We start from the raw sequence: 16,233 nt of genomic DNA on the forward strand, positions 1-16,233 counted from the left end.
AAAAAAAAAAAAAAAAGGTGGGGTGGGGTGGGGGACTGAGGTTGTGGCTCAGTGGTAAAGTGCCTCTGGGTTCAATCTCCAGAACCAAAAAAAAAAAAAAAATTGGGAGGGAGGGAGCAGAAGGGGAGGGGACAAGGAAGAGTGACTTTGGATGACAGGAAGTAGGAGGAGACATTTCAGAGTGCTCTGGGGTCAGGGGCCATTTGGGAAGGAGAATTTTCTATCAATTTCAACTTTTTTTCCCCAAGTATGGAGAATTCAGGAGACAAGGAGGTAAATACAACTTTGTAAGTTTGTTTTCTCTTCTTCTAGTATCATGTTTCTCCTTCTGAGCACACTTGATCTTTCTTTGGGGGATAAAGGAAAGGATTTAAATTTTTTTCCTCTTTCTTTGTTGGGAAAAAAAAAAGCTCTTAGACACAGTCGCAGCCCAGTATATTTGAGTGAAAGAACAGCTAGGAAGTGACGCTCCCTGCTGTGATTGTGAAGAGGCTTTGTCTTGTCAGGAGAAGTTGAGAGTTACTACTGGGCCTGGAGGGAAAGGGTCACAGGAGAAAAGGGGCGGAGAGGGGGAAGCTTTTAGGAAGAGGTCATAGAGCTGAGGCGGGGGCGGGGGGGGGAGAGAATGAAACCCCTTAATTCCATCTGACAGATCCTGGTCCTAAGCCGTAGGAGCTGGGTCCCCTTTGCTCAGGGTCAAGAGACCTGAGGAATGACCAGAAGCCAGACCCAGGAATGAGCATGCTTGAGCCTCTTTCCTAGAAGCAGACTCTTTTTAACATTCTAAATTTTAAGATTTTTGTGAGGCCCCAATGCAAGTACTTTGTGAAAGGGTTTTGCAAATATTGATTTTGAATATGAATGTGAAAGTACTACGGAGTAGTAGTGCCAAACAAATGTTAATTTCTCCCTTTCTCCCACCCTGGAGGAAATTGGAAAGATTTTGGAGCACCCTTACCTGGGGTTTAATTATAATAATGTGCCCTTACCCAGTGTGTCCTTCCTCACCTTGACTTCAGCTTCTACATTTAAAAAGTAAATGGTTGTGAGGTTATTCTGTAGATTAAATGAATGAAAATAAGGACACGTCAAACCTATACCTATATAAAATAGAAGCTCAGCCAGGCACAGGGAATCACACCTGTAACCCCAGCTACGGGGGTGGATTGAAACCGGAGGCTCACAGGTTGGAGACCAGCTCCTGCTGGGAGACTTAGCTAGAGCCTGTCTCAAAATAAAATTCTAAAAGGGACTGGGGATGTCGCTTGGTGGTAGAGTTCTTACCTAGCATGCTCAATGCCCTACAATCGCAAAAGATAAAGGCCTAATACTTTAGCATCTCTGTATTCAACAACTTATTCCCATTGCCCTTTGTTCTTTTTAACTCAGTCAAGATTTATTGAGTGCCTACAATAAAAGGGAAAGAAATTACACCCTTGTGGAGCTTACAATCAAATGCAGCCACAGGCATTGATCAGATCACAGGAGTACATATGAAATTCCAATTGACAAATTGTGGGCATGAGGCAATATGTGGCAGATCTGACTGAAAGGACTAGAAAGGGTTCCCAGGTGAAATGACACTTAAAGTGAGCTTCTGAAAGAAGAGTAAGAATGTCAACAGAAGCCTGCTAGGGTCTGGGCTGAAATTTCATGACAGGCCTCAGTAATCGCTTAGGCAAAGAAAAGAATTGCGTGACTGGAGGTTGAGGAATGGAGAGCAGCAACTTGGGACCAGGCTGAGATGAGAGAGAAGAACCTGGCAGGTCGTGTTCTTCATGCAAAAAGCAGTCACCCACCTAAGGGAAATGGAGTCAAGAATGAAGGAATGAGAGGGGAGACATTTTTGGGGTGAGAGATGATGGATATAGTACAGGACACAAGGACTTCTTCTCCCAAGATAAACTATTTTTGTTTATTTACTTGGTTGTTTTGTTGTTGTTGTTTTGGTTTTTTTTTAGTTGTTTTTTTTTTTTCAATATTTTTTAGTTGTCAATGGACCTTTATTTATTTATATGCGATGCTGAGAATCAAACCCAGTGCCTCACACATGCTAGCAAGTGCTGTACCACTGAGCCACAACCCCAGCCCTACTTCTTTGTTTATATCTATAACTCTATCTTGTACTTTCCTTGGGCTTTTTTCTTTGGGGGGGGGGGTGGTCCTGGGGGTCGAACCCAAGGCCTCACATATGCTAGGCAAGCACTCTACCACTGAGCTACATCCCCAGCCCCTCTATCTTGTACTTTCAAACTGACTTCCTCTCATTTCCCCTATAATTGCTTACCTATATTGAAAAATGAAACTGGATATTAAGGTGATAGCCAGAGAAGTCAGGAGCAGTGGCACGCACCTGCAATACAAGTTACTTGGGAGGCTAAAGCAGGAGGGTCACATGTTCAAGGCCAACCTAGGCAACTTAGTGAGACTCTGTCTCAAAAATATAAAAGGGCTGGGGATGTAGCTCAGTGGTAGAGCTCCCCTGGGTTTAATCATAGAGCAGGTAGGTGTGTGGGGGGTGACACATCAGAGGAACGACTGACCAGTCCTCTACCCCAGAGGAGCTACACAGAGAAGTCGAGGCAAGAAGAAAGAGGAGCTTCTAGTCAACCAAGCACTTCAACACAGGGGACAAAACGAAAAAAAAAAGTGCAAGATGACCAAGGTAAAAGATCTACAAATCCTCTAATCCCACTTCCTCAGGTCCAAGAAGCCTGAAGAATTGTTCTAAAGGCATTGTAAAAATAAGTGAGGACAATGCCTAAGCTTGATTAGGGGTGGAATGTAGGGTTGGTTATCATTGACATTAGAATAATTAGGTAAGACACCTGCACTGTGCCTGACCAGTAATATATGCTCAGTAAACCCTAGTGACCATTAGTGCCATTCCAGTTTGTGTCTGTCCTGGAGGTGTGTTCTGAGAACATTTATCGAATGGTGATTGTGAGTGAGGTACCATAGCAGCAGAATGAACAGAAACAGTAGAGCTAAGGAGTCAATAGGCACAGTAAGATCCAAGGGCTGCCCTGGCTGGTGGGGGCGGTGGGGAGGCAGAATTATGGGGGTTAGTGGTGGTTTGTGTTGTATTGCCGGGTGTTTATTTTGTTTTATGGTAGAAGACAAGATATCACTGAGCCATATGTGGTGGTGCACAGCCATAATCCCAGCGGCTGGGGAGGCTGAGGGAAGAGGATTGCAGGTTCAAGACCAGGCTCAGCAACTCAGCAAGGCCCTAAGCAACTTAGTGAGACTCTGTCTCAAAGTTAAAAAAAGAAAAAAAAAAAGGCTGGTGATGTGACTCAGCAGTTAAGTGACCCTGGGTTCAATCCCTAGTACAAAAAAATTAAATAAATAATGTCACTAAGTATTCACTGAGTGTTTATGATCCTAATTGGAATATTTCAGAGGTTTTCCCAGGATGGAAGTGCAGCTACCTGGACTCTATAGGACGGGCTCAAAAGGAACAAGTACATATGAGTCATGAGTAGTGAGTGGGGAGTTTCAGTAGAACTGTTAGGTCCTAGGTTTGAGGTTCTGCCCCTTGGAAGCTATGGAGCCATTAGCAAGCCCTTTGACTGTATGATGGGGGATTGGACTATGAGAACTAAAAGTGATTATATTTTTTGAATGGGAAAGTGACATAGAAGTTAGTTATTGCTAATGTTCTTCCATTTTCCTTCAGCGTCCTGTCCAAAGAAGAAATCAGAAGATACTAACAGCCAAAAATGTCCCAAAAAGATATCAGTTCCTCCCCTACCCTTGGAACTGCCACCAATCAACTTTGTTCACCGAGATGTTTTGCGGGCCTGGTGCCAACAGTTACATTTGAGCAGCAAAGGCCAGGTGAGGGCTCTGGGTGGGAGACACCCTGCTGGGAGGAGAAATAGGAACCTTGTTTTCTTTAGTAACTCTTTTTCTCTTGTCTTAGAAATTAGACACATATAAGAGGCTCTGTGACAAGGCTTACCCACAGCAAAAGGTGAGTAACGTTTTCTTTTAAGGAAAATTAATAGTTCTTACCCTGGTAACCTACTTCTTCAGTAATAAGATTTTAGAGACCAGTTATGGTAGCTCTCGCCTGTAATCTCAGTGACTTGGAAGGCTGAGGGAAGAGATTTGCAAATTTGAGGCCAGCCTATACAAATTAGTGAGGCCCTCCCTGTCTCAAAATAAAAAATAAAAAGAGCTGGGGTAGGCCAGGAGTAGTGGCACTTACCTATAATCCCAGCAGCTGAGGGAGACTGAGGCAAGAAAATCATGAGTTCAAAGTCATCCTCAGCAAAAATGAGGCACTAAGCAATGCAGTGAGACTTTATCTCTAAATAAAATTAAAAATAGGGCTGGAGATATGGCTCAGTGGTTGAGTGCCCCTGAGTTCAATCCCCGGTATCCCTCCCACACCAAAAAAGAAAGAAGAAGAAGAAGAGCTGAAGTATGGCTCAGAGGTAGAGCACCCCTGAGTTCAGTCCTCAATACCAGGTGTAGGGGTGAGTTGAGGAGCAATCTCAGCCCCTCTTTCTTGCTTCTCCCTGGTCATAAGAACAATGTCTTCCTGTCTTCACTTAACATCAACATGATAAAAATTAATGAAAAATTATATTTTATTTTTGATTTATTTTTTGCTGCTGGAGATTGAACCAAAGGTCATTCTAACCTCTACGATTGAGCTACAGCTCTAGTCTCTTTTGTTTTAATTTATGAATATTAATAGTAAATGTTTATGGGGTAAAACATTGTTCATTGGGTATATATTGCAGAATGTCTAAATTGAGCTAATTAGCAAGTGCATTGCCTCACGAACTATTTTGGTTTGTTTATTGTTGGCTTGTTTTGGTACTGGGTATTGAATCTCTCAGGAATGCTTTACCACTGTTCTACATTCCACTTTTATTTTGTTATTTCTAACATTTAGCTCTATTTGCAGAATATTCCTATCACAGCAAACGAGACCCGGATGTCAATTCGAAGTAATTTGAAGGCGGACAAAAGGAAAAAGCCCCTGGGAAGTTCTAAGAAAAGAACATGTTCTGTGGGTACTGCTCCCCTTGAAGTGGTCCCTTCACCAGAGGAGTTGCCTGTCCTTGAGGAGCCCCCTGCTCTCTATGAAGAAGTTAGTACAAGTGTGGTGATGACATCTGCCCCGGAGGAGGTGTTGGGCTCCTGGAATACAGATGAAGCCAGCGCCATGCAGGAGGAGACTGTGCAGTCCCCACCAGAGACCCATGGTAAGCCCAATATGGAGAGCTTATTCTGACTCAGTGAGGAGATAGGCTCAATTAGTAAAGTATATCTAAATCACCTCAAGGGCTGGAAATTCCTGGAGCCAGTAACAGCAATGTCTAACATCAACTGTTTGGCTGGGCACAGTAGCACACGCCAGTCATCTAGCACTCAGAAGTCTGAGGCTGGAGGATTGCAAGTTCAAAGCCAGTCTGAGTAGCTTAGTGAGACCCTGTCACAAAGAAAAATACAAAAAGAGTTAGGGATATAACTCAGCAGTAGAGCACCCCAGGGTTCAATCTCCAGTGTTAGGCAATCAATTAAATAAAAAATAAGCCAGGTAAAGTGGCACACACCTACAGTCCCAGCTACTCAGGAGCCTAAGGCTGGGGGATTGCAAGTTCAATGGCAGCCTGGGCAATTAAGTAAGTTGTGTCTCAAAAAGTGATTTTTTAAGCTGGGCACAGTGACACACACCTGTAATCCCAGCAGCTCAGGAGGCTGAGACAGGAGAATCAAGAGTTCAAAGCCAGCCTCAGCAAAAGCTAGGCTCTAAGCAACTCAGAGAGACCCTGTTTCTAAATAAAATACAAAATAGGGCTGGAGATGTGGCTCAATGATTGAGTGGCCCTGAGTTCAATCCCTGGTACCTCCTCCCCCAGAAAAATGATTTTTAAAAATTAATAAATAAAAAAGGCTGGGCATGTAGCTCAGTGGTAAAGTACCCCTGAGTTCAATCCTCAGTAATAAATAAATAGACAAATAAGTAAATGAATAAATAAATAAATAAAAGAAAAAGGACTGAGAATGTATTTAGTGGTAGAGTACTTGCCTACCATATAAAAGGACCTGGGTTCAATTCCTAGGAACACACTAACACAAAAATTAATTAATTAATTAAAAATAAAAGTCAACTATATGGATTTGAGCTCTGGATCTCCTGGCATCTGTTGAGTGACATAACAGTCCCCAGTTTTCTTGTCATAAAATAAATCAATAATACAAAATTTATCTTCTAAGTATTATAAGAAATGCAGTGAAAGTTGAGACCCCTGAAGCTATTTCATGGTGGTCTTGAAGTATTTTGTTTTGTTTGCTTTGTGTTTTGTTTTTTCTCAGTGCTGAGGATTGAGTACAGAAGTGCCCTACACTGACCATTCTTTAATTTTTTTTTTTTTTTTTGAGACACGGTGAGAGGGTCCCACTAAGTTATACAGACTAGCCTCAAATTTGTGATCCTCCTGCTTCAGCCTCCTAGGTAGTTCAGGTTACAGGTGTGTGCCACCACACCTAGCCAGGCCTTTAATTTTGAACCTGCACTGTCTTTTCATACTTTCCTAAAATGCAGCAGGGTAGAGTAGAGGTGAAGTTAGGATTCAGAGTTCATTTCTTGGGGATAGCATTTGAATACGATAGTTGAATCAAGAGTGACAGGCTATGGTCAGTCTGAACATGAGCATGTGGTCCTGGTATACTCATAGAAAATCTCGTTTCTTCCTCAGGTGTCAGGTGGTGTGTGGTCCATGGCAGAAGTCTCCCTGCAGACAAAAGTGGTTGGGTTCAGCTGCAGTTTCACGCTGGACAAGCCTGGGTACCTGAAAAGAAAAAAGGGAAAGTGAGCGCACTGTTCTTACTCCCCTCTTGCAGTTTTCCACCCCGACACCTGGAGGACAACCTGTTGTGCCCCAAGTGTGTTAAGAGGTAACCACCTGGTCCATTTCTATAAACTCAAAGTGGGCACCTGGTTTGGGGTTGAGGAAGAGGAAGGATACTCATTTATCTTCATCGGTGTTTATTTCAAGCACAAGTTATCAGTAAGGAGTTTTGAGAATATTAGTACCTAGGTAACTCTATCCCCAAGAAAAAGAACATTTATGTTTCAAAGCTTATTGCTTCTATTTGGAAACACAGAATCTGCAGCACAATTCATTGCGTAATGAATTACTATATTCAAAGTATATGGACTACAGAGAAATAATGACTAGACAAAAATCATCTTCCTCTAATTAGTTTCCAGTCCAATGGGGATATACTGGCATATAAATAACTGGAGTGCCATGTGATGACCGTTGTCAAAAAAGATATTTCATTTATTTATTTATTTATTTATTTATTGCAGTACTGAAGATCCAAATCAAGACCTCACATGCTAGGCATCTCTCTATCACTGAGTTATATCCTAGTCCTAAAGAACGAACTGTTTCAACAGTACTGGGAATTAAACCCAGGAGTGCTCTATCATTGAGCAATACTCCAGCCCTTTTACTTTTTACTCTGAATCAAGGTTTCACTAAGTTGTCAGGGCAGTCCTGAAACTTATGATCCTTCCTTAGCTTCCTAAGTAGCTGGATTATAGGCATGTGCCACTGCATCTGGCTAAGAGATTTCTCTTTCTTTCTCTCTTCTTTTTTTTTTTTTTTTTTTTTCCTGGTATTGGGAATGAACTCAAGGCACTTTACCGCTGAGCCACATCACCAGCCCTTTTTACTTTTTTTTTAAGAGAGAGAGAGAGAGTTTTTAGTACTTATTTTTTAATTTTTGGCGGACACAACATCTTTGTTTGTATGTGGTGCTGAGGATCGAACCCGGGCCGCACGCATGCCAGACGAGCACGCTACCACTTGAGCCACATCCCCAGCCCCCCTTTCTACTTTTCGAGACACAAGTTCTCGCTAAGTTGCTGAGGGTCTTGCTAAGCTGCCCAGGATGGCCTTGAACTTGCTATCCTCCTGCTTTAATCTCCTGTGCCACCATACCCAGCAAGAAAAGATTTCTTAAGGGAAGAATTGACAAAATAGAAAGGAGGGATAAATTCATCTTTCAGCATGGAGAGTAGTGCCAAGGCTACGAAAGAACTTAGACAAATCACAAGTTGCAAGTAGTTCAGTATGACTACAATGTGGTGAAATAGGGTGCAAGACCACAATTGTCTCAATTAATGCCTATCTGAAGCTATTGTAGAAATTACTTCAGTGAGTAGGATTAGTTTGGGTAAATTCTTAACTCAAATAGAGCATTATACATTTGAAGTAATATCATTAGTTTGGTATCTAATATTGGAGCTTCAGAGTTTACCCAGCAGCTAACCTGGCATTCTTTTGAAAGGTGTCTTTTGGGGTTGGGGATGTGGCTCAAGCAGTAGTGCGCTTGCCTAGCACGCGTTCGGCCCGGGTTCGATCCTCAACACCACATACAAACAAAGATGTTGTGTCCGCCGAAAACTAAAATAAATAAATAAATATTTTTTTTAGAAAAAGATGTCTTTTGTTATATTATGTGATCAACAGACTATCTTCACAATCAGTAAACAATCAACTTTGGAAGCACAATCATTAAGAAAACAGCAGGAACACCACCAAGGGTTTTTCTCTGTAGCTTAAGTTCTAAACCAAATTGAAATCAACGTATTAAACAAAATTATTTGACCAAAGAGGAATAGACCTGGGGAAAAGGGCTTGATAAATTTGCTGATCTTTGTATAAAGTATACCAACTAACATATGGCTTCTAGATAAGTAGATAAGAAGATAAGGGTATGTTACTCAGTGGTAGGGTGCTTGTCTAGAGTGTGCAAGGCCTTGGGTTCAATCCTTACCACTGTAAACAAACAAGCCAACAAACAAACAGCCACCAAATTTGACAAATCTCAGTAGTTGAGGGGAAAACTATTTTGAAGCAGCAGCAGGATTGTTCCAAAGATGAGCAGATGAGAAGTCTTGGATTGCAGTCATCTGTAACAATAATCATTTCAATAATTTTATACTTGCCACTTAACTTTTCTAAGCCTCAGTTTATCCAGCAAAGGGCAACTAAACCATTTGTTTGTTTGGCTTTTTTTTTTTTTTTTCTTTTTTCTTTTTTTAGTACTGGAGACTAAATTAAACCCAGGAGCATATAAACACTAAACTACATCCCGGGCCCTTTTGACCTTCTCTTACTAAGTTGGTTAGGACCTCACTGATTTGCTGAGGCTGGCGTCGAACTTGTGATCTTCCTGCCTCAGTCTTACCAGCTTCTGGGATTACAGGCATGCATCACCACATCCTATAATTTTTCTTATTTTTTATTTTGAGAAAGGATACGGCCAAGTTGCTGAGGCTGGCTTTGAGCTTGTGATGCTCTTGCCTCACCCTCCAGAATCACTGGATTACAGGTGTGCTCCATCACATCCTTGTTTGTTTTTGACTCTTTGCTCTGTCATTTTGTGATGATGGGATTGAACCCAGAACCTCACACAATCTAGGCAAGAGCTCTAGCACCGAGCCACAGCTACAGTCCTAAGGATAATTTCACTGGCATTTCAATGGTGGGTTTCTATTTTAAAGGATAAAACTTGATAATTTTTGTTTTCCCTGTTACTAAAACCAAACATTTCATTTGTTTTATAGGAACAAGACTTTAATTAATAGTCTCCGGTGGGTATAGAATACCAAGATAAAAGAACTGTCTATGGTTTTCTCGTCCCCTTCTGATGTCACCTGCTGTTCTTGTGATGTGGCAAGCTATGACTGAGACTGATGGAAATCCAAAAGCCTATGTATGTCCTCAGATGGCCACCTTACCAAGAAATCACTGGAACATGTCAGATGGCAGTGGCATATGCCTATAATCCCAGCAATTTAGGAAACTGAGGCTGAAGGATCACGAGTTCCAGGCAGCTTGGGCAATTTAGTTATAAAATGAAAAGGACTGGGGATGTAGCAAGAAGCCCATGGGTTCAATCCCAGTACCAAACAAAAACCAAAAACAAAAGGAAAAAAAGAACCAAACTGTCTGTCGGAACTTGTTTCACATTCCTTTAACCACAAGGAGCCTCAAAGAGGAGCCAGTGAGACCACCAAAACCTTCAACAGGCTGGGCAACAAGTACACACTTGTCATCCTAGCTACTTGGGAAGCGGAGGCAGGAGGATCCCAAGTTTGAGGGCAGCCTTGGCAATTTAGTGAGACGCTATATCAAAATCAGAAACGAAAAGGGCTGGAGATGTGGTTCAGTGATAGAGCAGCCCTGGGTTCAATCCCGAGTACCAAAAAAGAAAGGAAGAAAAAACCTTCAATGGGGTCCCCGAGTTCATTGTGATGGCTGCTGACACCCAGCCCCTGCGGTGAACACCAGAATGCATGCTCTGTGTGTCTGAGTGCAGGGCTGAAGGGTCTCCTGGGCTGTCAGCTATCCCATTAGCAACACAAAGGGCCCAGCTCTGAAGCTGCAGGTGCAGCCCACCCAGCCTGGAGCCTGGGCCACACTTTCCCACTGACTCCTCCCCCAGTTGAAGCACATTGTTCATGTTAGCATGGTATATGCATCTGCTTTCTATTGTTTTTAAATGATGTACTAAATCTGGTTTCTGAATTTTATTGTTTCCGTTTTATAGGGTTGGTTTTTGTTCGGGGGAGGTACTAGGGATTGAACCCTGGGTTAGTTTGGTTTTTTTTTTTCTTTTTTTTTTTTTTTTTTTGAGGGGGGGTACTAGGGATAGAACCCAGGGATGCATTTCCACTGAGCTACACCCTTATACATTTTTATTTTTTGTTTTGAGACAGTCTCGCTAAATTGCTGAGGCTGGCCTTGAACTTGCCATCCTCCCTCAACCTTCTGATTCACTGGGATTGTGGGTGTGCAGGCTCCTCTTCCATTCTTTCATACTCCCTTTTGAGGAATGAGCTAATGCCTAGAACAGACTGAAGCCAAGGGGTAGAAGAACCCTTCAACAGCTGGCAGAGCCAGGACAAAACTGATCAAGCCAGGATAGCCATCTGGTCCAAGCTTTCATGGACTTACTTCATAGGTTATGCAACATGATGGGAGTAAACACTAGCCACTGGGTGTCTTTGGTGCCGGGCATAAAGAATCATTCCTGGGCTGGGGATATGGCTCAAGTGGTAGTGCACTTGCCTAGCATGCGTTCGGCCCGGGTTCGATCCTCAGCATCACATACAAACAAAGATGTGTGCCCGCTGAAAACTAAAAAAAAATAAATAAATATTAAAAAATTCTCTCTCTCTCTCTTAAAAAAAAAAATAAATGGAAGTTTGCATTTAAAAAAATTTTTAAAAAAAGAATCATTCCTTACAAATGTTAAAATGACTGAGGTCTTTCCTTGGCTCCCGGGGATGGTAGATTATTTGAGGAGCGAGCTTGTGCTCCTCCAACTCCCACTCTCTTCCCCTAATGCTTTGAAAGAAAGGGAGACCAACACCTGGAGCTGCACACTCCATGTGCCTCAGATGAATTCCGCAGCAGAGGGAGGACCTACCATCCTCTTGCTGTTTAGGGGTAGCCAAGGGAAGAGATTTGCACTTCAGTTCCCAGCCTTGCAGATAGGTCTGTGTCCATAGTATGTGGTGTGAACCAGGTGTGAAGTACAACAGGAATGGTGGTGTGAGAAATCAAGAACCGGCCTTCCAAATTTCTCTTGGCTCCAAAGGGACACGGAAGATTCCAAGAGTAGGTGCTGAAAATCCAAAGGGCCTGCCAAGCCTGAGCTGACTGGCAGAGGGAGATGGGTCTGCAGAAAGAAAGCCGGTGAACTCCCTGACAGAATCATAGCAGATGTCAGCACATCTCCAAGCATCTCTAGTTGATGAGGAGAGCCAGGGAGGGAAAAGCAGATGGGGAGATTTTTAAAACCCAATCCACTAAAAAAATTTCCTAAAAATGCACCAACTAAGTTTCTACATTTTAGCAAAGATGGGGCTTACAGAAATCATTGAAATTTTTTATGTCCATCTTAGCCAAATTTAGCACCACCAGAAATGGTAAAAACTGAAATGTATCATCTGGTATCATACAATGGACAGCACACAGTATTACTAATATATTTGCTGATAGGATTTATGGAAATCTAATCATGAAGAAGTAATTGTCCTGATTATATCTGTTGTTTCAGTATAATAATTAGAGTGAGCTTAATACACTTGGGCTCCCTGTTTTCTGTTTCCAACACTTTTAAATAAACAAATTTCTCTCTATAAAAAGTAAATTAATAATTGTATTCCACCATTAATACAATATGTATATCTCTCCCTTCACTGAATACGGAATAAATATTGCATGATACTATAGCAATTTTTTTTTTTTTAATTTTGTTCTTTTTCCAACTTTTCTTCCCTGCAAACTCAGGGTAGAGACTAAATTTCTTTGTTGTGATAACTAGTGTGGTTATGCAGAATATAGGTATATAATATGCAGAGAGAATTTTGCAAAAAACATTAAAAATTAATGAGATATAGAATATATACAGGTACACCAACTTTTTTTTTTTTTTTTGTACCGTGAATTGAACTCACAGGTACTCAACCACTGAGACACATCCCCAGTCCTATTTTGTATTTTATTTTAGAGACAGGGTCTCACTGAATTGCTTAGTGCCTTTCGGAGGCTGGCTTTGAACTCGCCATCCTCCTGTCTCAGCCTCCCAAGCCGCTGCCATTACAGGTGTGCACCACCGCGCCGAGCAGGTACACCAAATTTTAAGTTTGAAAAATAACCAAAACATGGGAAAAGAGACAGACACTAGGACAAAGGCGTGTAGTTCCAGGGACTCTGGAGGCTGAGGCAGCAGTCTCAGAAGTTTCAGGCCAGCCTCAGAACAAAAAGGGTTGGAGATGGGCGCGGTGGCCCCCACCTGTAATCCCAGCGGTTTGGGAGGCTGAGACCGGAAGATGGTGAGTTCAAAGCCAGCCTCAGCAAGGCACTAAGCAACTCTGTTTCCTGGTACCAAAAAGGGGGACAGGGGCGGGGATATAACTCAGTGGTGGAGCACTCCAGGGTTCAACCTTGGGAAAATACTCATTTGTATATATGAAAAGGTCTTTAGAAATACAAATCTGCTCACCACATTCTTCTCATTAAACCCTTCCAAAGATCAATTTCATTCAGGAAAAAACCTATCCTTGTAATGACCTCCCATACCTTATCTATCTTTTGTCCTCCTTATCTCTTGCCTCACCTCCAACCACCCTGCCCTTCCTGTTTCTTAAGCAGCCAAATATTATCTCACTTTAGGGTCTTATCTTTGGTTGTAATGATCATTCTCCCAATGTTCCCGTGGTGAACTATCTAAGTCTCTCTTAATGTCACTTTATCAAAGAGGCAAACTCTGAACCCCTTTTGAAATCACAAGCTGTTTCTCAACCCCTACATGTACCATTTAGCCCCTTTATATACTGCCTATAGCTTTCTATTTTTCTATGACATTAATCTCCTTTAACATAATACATAATTTGATATTTTTGTTTGTCTTCGTCTAATAGTATCCTTTTTTGTTTGTTTGGTTTGGTTCGATTTGGTTTGGTACTGGAGATTGAACCCCAAAGGTTCTCTACTACCAAGCTACGTCCCTAGGCCTTTGCATTTCTTGTTTTAAGTTGTCCTGGCTGAGGGCTGGGGGTTGTGGCTCAGTGGCAGAGTGCTTGCCTAGCATGTGTGAGGCACTGGGTTTGATCCTCAGCACCACATAAAATAAATAAATAAAATAAAGGTATTGTGTCCATCTATAACTAAAAAATATTAAAAACAAACAAACAAACAAAAAAACAGCTGTCCTGGCTGAATTCAAGCTTACAATGTTCCTGCCTCAACCTCCAGAGTCACTGGAATTATGGGCGTGTGCTACTGTACCTGGCTTCCTCTAATAGTATGAAGATTTACTGTGTCTTATGCACTTAGATGTACAATCTTTTGGTCTTTCGTTTTTGAACCTGTTCTTTTCCCATCACTGGGAGGAATTATAATTTTACAGGAAAGTGTAACATGTTAACGTATTCAGAAGAGGAGTGCCATCACCTGAGTATCCCATTTCTCTTTATTTACTTCAAAGCATGCAGGTAAAGGACCTTGTGTCTTTTTGTGATCTACTACAGGGAAAGTAACTGATCTCAACTTTATTTTTAAATTTTATTTATAGGTCTTGCAGTGCTGGGGTTTGAACCCAGGGCTTCACACACCGAGCTACATCCCTAGCTCCAATGTGGTCCCAACTTTAAAATCACCACTGCGAGTTCATGCTCAGGCTATAACTCTTACCAGCTACTTCCAACCAGCAAGAGCTGCAGGGATTCTGTGCCTGGGTCATTTTTACAGTTTAGACTCCAGGACTCCTCATCAGCCCTGCCGACACTGTCAGAACTGCACTGACACTTGGGATGCCTCCTTTCCAAACTCCCTTCCCTCCTTCACAGGGTCTCATGGTCTCCCCGTCTCTGGGTCTCCCAGCCTCCCCTGGCCTCTAATTTTTCTTCACTGTTTTCTCCAATAAATCTGACATCTTGGCATCTGCTTCTTGGAGGACTCAAACAAATCCATGTTGTTCCAAAAATGGTCACAGGAAAAGGTTATCAGATGGGACTTTGAACTCTCTTACTTGCCTGCCACTGCACACGGGAGGACACCATTCTGAATACTGTGTGGGACATGGATACCTGGCAAATGATGGTGGTCCAACTGCTGAAGACTTCACTGGGAATGACTTGGAAAATGTCCTGGTAGAAAAGAAAGCCCTCGAAAGTGCAATGATTCAGACATTTGAAAAATGTAAGCATGAAAGTGTCTATGAAAGCCCAGTGCACTGGCATGTGGCCTCTAATCCCAGCAACTCAGGAGGCTGAGACAGGAGGATCTTAAGTTTTTGACCAGCCTCAGCAATTTAGGGAGGCCCTAAGCAACTTAGCAAGAAAAAAAAAAAAAAAAAAACAACGAAGGCAAGCTCCTATGGAGCAGAAGAGCAAAAGCTCGCTTGATCTTGATTTTCAAAATAAAAATAATAAAATAAAAAGGGCTGGAGAGGGCTGAAGTTATAGCTCAGTGGTAGAGTGCTTGCCTAGCACAGGTGAGGTACTGGGTTCAAACCTCAGCACCACATAAATAAATAAAAACATAAAGGTATTGGATCCATCTACAACTCATATTTTTTAAAAGGGGGGTGGGTTGGGGATATGACTCAGTGGTTAAGCACTGGGGAAGGGAGGGGAAGCAGCATATGTCTGTAATCCCAGCAGCTCTGGAGGCTGAGGCAGGAGGATATTGAGTTCAAAGCCAGCCTCAGCAAAAGCAAGGCACTAAGCAACTCACTGAGACCCTGTCTCTAAATAAAATACAAAATAGGGCTGGGGTTGTGGCTCAGTGATGGAGTTCAATCCCTGGGACCAAAAAAAAAAAAAAAAAGACTAGAGAGAGGGAGAAAGAAAATTCCATTAAAAAAAAAATTTAGTTGTAGAAGGGCACAATATCTTTATTTATTTATTTCTATGTGGTGCTAAGGATTGAACCCAGTGGGAGGCAAGTGCTTTACCACTGAGCCAAGAAAACTCCATTTTGAGGGGTTGCTGAGTTACTTTTACTTCAAAACAGAAACCCAAGAGTTATAGCTGTTTAAACTGGTGAAGGAAAGAATCAAGTGTTCTGGATTTTTTTTTTTTTTTTCGGTTTGTTTTGTTTCCAGGGATTGAACCCAAGGTGCTTAACCACTGAGCAACATCCTCAGCTTTTTAAAATTTAATTTTTTTATTTTGAGACAGGCTCCTCACTAGGTTGCTTACTAGGTTCCTTCTCTTGCTCAGCTGTACTGATGGGAGGCTTTTTTCAACTACAGATGCCTGTGTGGCACATGACATAAATTTACTCAGACTGTAGTCAAAAAGGCCATGTTACGGAGGCTTCTTTCTAAAAGTGGTCAGTGAAATAGAATCACTCGAAAGCCCTGTGAAGTTGTAGCAAGGATTCAGACTGGTGGGTGGGGAAAAGGTAATTTCATGCCAGGAAGGAAACCCTCTGTTTCTCTTTTCTTTTTGTTGTTGCTGGGGTTGCATGTCTAGGGACTTCTATGTTTTCATCAAAGGCAGATCTGCTACACTAAAGTCAACAATCTGGGTGGGGAAACTTGAAACCCTAAAATATAGGGCAAGGACATTTGGATGGTTGTCCCTGAGAGTGTTGGCTATGCAGACCACTATGAAGTCCCAGAGCTTGCAGCAATGGTCTGCATTTCCCTAGGAAGAACTGGCATTATTCTTGT

The 16,233-nt window shown here is 42.1% G+C and overlaps 1 protein-coding gene across 1 annotated transcript; it reads left to right on the forward strand.

The window, feature by feature from the left end:
- The first annotated feature begins 202 nt into the window (after window positions 1-202).
- Dppa4 (developmental pluripotency associated 4) lies at window positions 203-14,827 on the forward strand. Its single transcript, XM_071614909.1, has 8 exons — window positions 203-273; window positions 2,560-2,665; window positions 3,683-3,843; window positions 3,929-3,979; window positions 4,913-5,225; window positions 6,723-6,921; window positions 9,608-9,634; window positions 14,548-14,827. The coding sequence occupies exons 1-8, from the start codon at window positions 250-252 to the stop codon at window positions 14,825-14,827; spliced, it is 1,161 nt and encodes a 386-aa protein (XP_071471010.1). The 5' UTR covers window positions 203-249.
- Window positions 14,828-16,233: the final 1,406 nt, after the last annotated feature.

Source organism: Marmota flaviventris, chromosome 8 (assembly GCF_047511675.1).
Source record: "Marmota flaviventris isolate mMarFla1 chromosome 8, mMarFla1.hap1, whole genome shotgun sequence".
Taxonomy (NCBI): domain Eukaryota; kingdom Metazoa; phylum Chordata; class Mammalia; order Rodentia; family Sciuridae; genus Marmota; species Marmota flaviventris.

What these genes read in the sequence shown, in the direction of transcription:
- Dppa4 (XM_071614909.1), top strand. Translation starts at nt 250, where the DNA reads ATGGAGAATTCAGGAGACAAGGAG. An exon ending in ATTTGAGCAGCAAAGGCCAG is followed by an intron (nt 3,844 to 3,928) that starts GTGAGGGCTCTG and finishes CTCTTGTCTTAG; the next exon opens with AAATTAGACACATATAAGAG. An exon ending in ACTTTAATTAATAGTCTCCG is followed by an intron (nt 9,635 to 14,547) that starts GTGGGTATAGAA and finishes AAATGGTCACAG; the next exon opens with GAAAAGGTTATCAGATGGGA.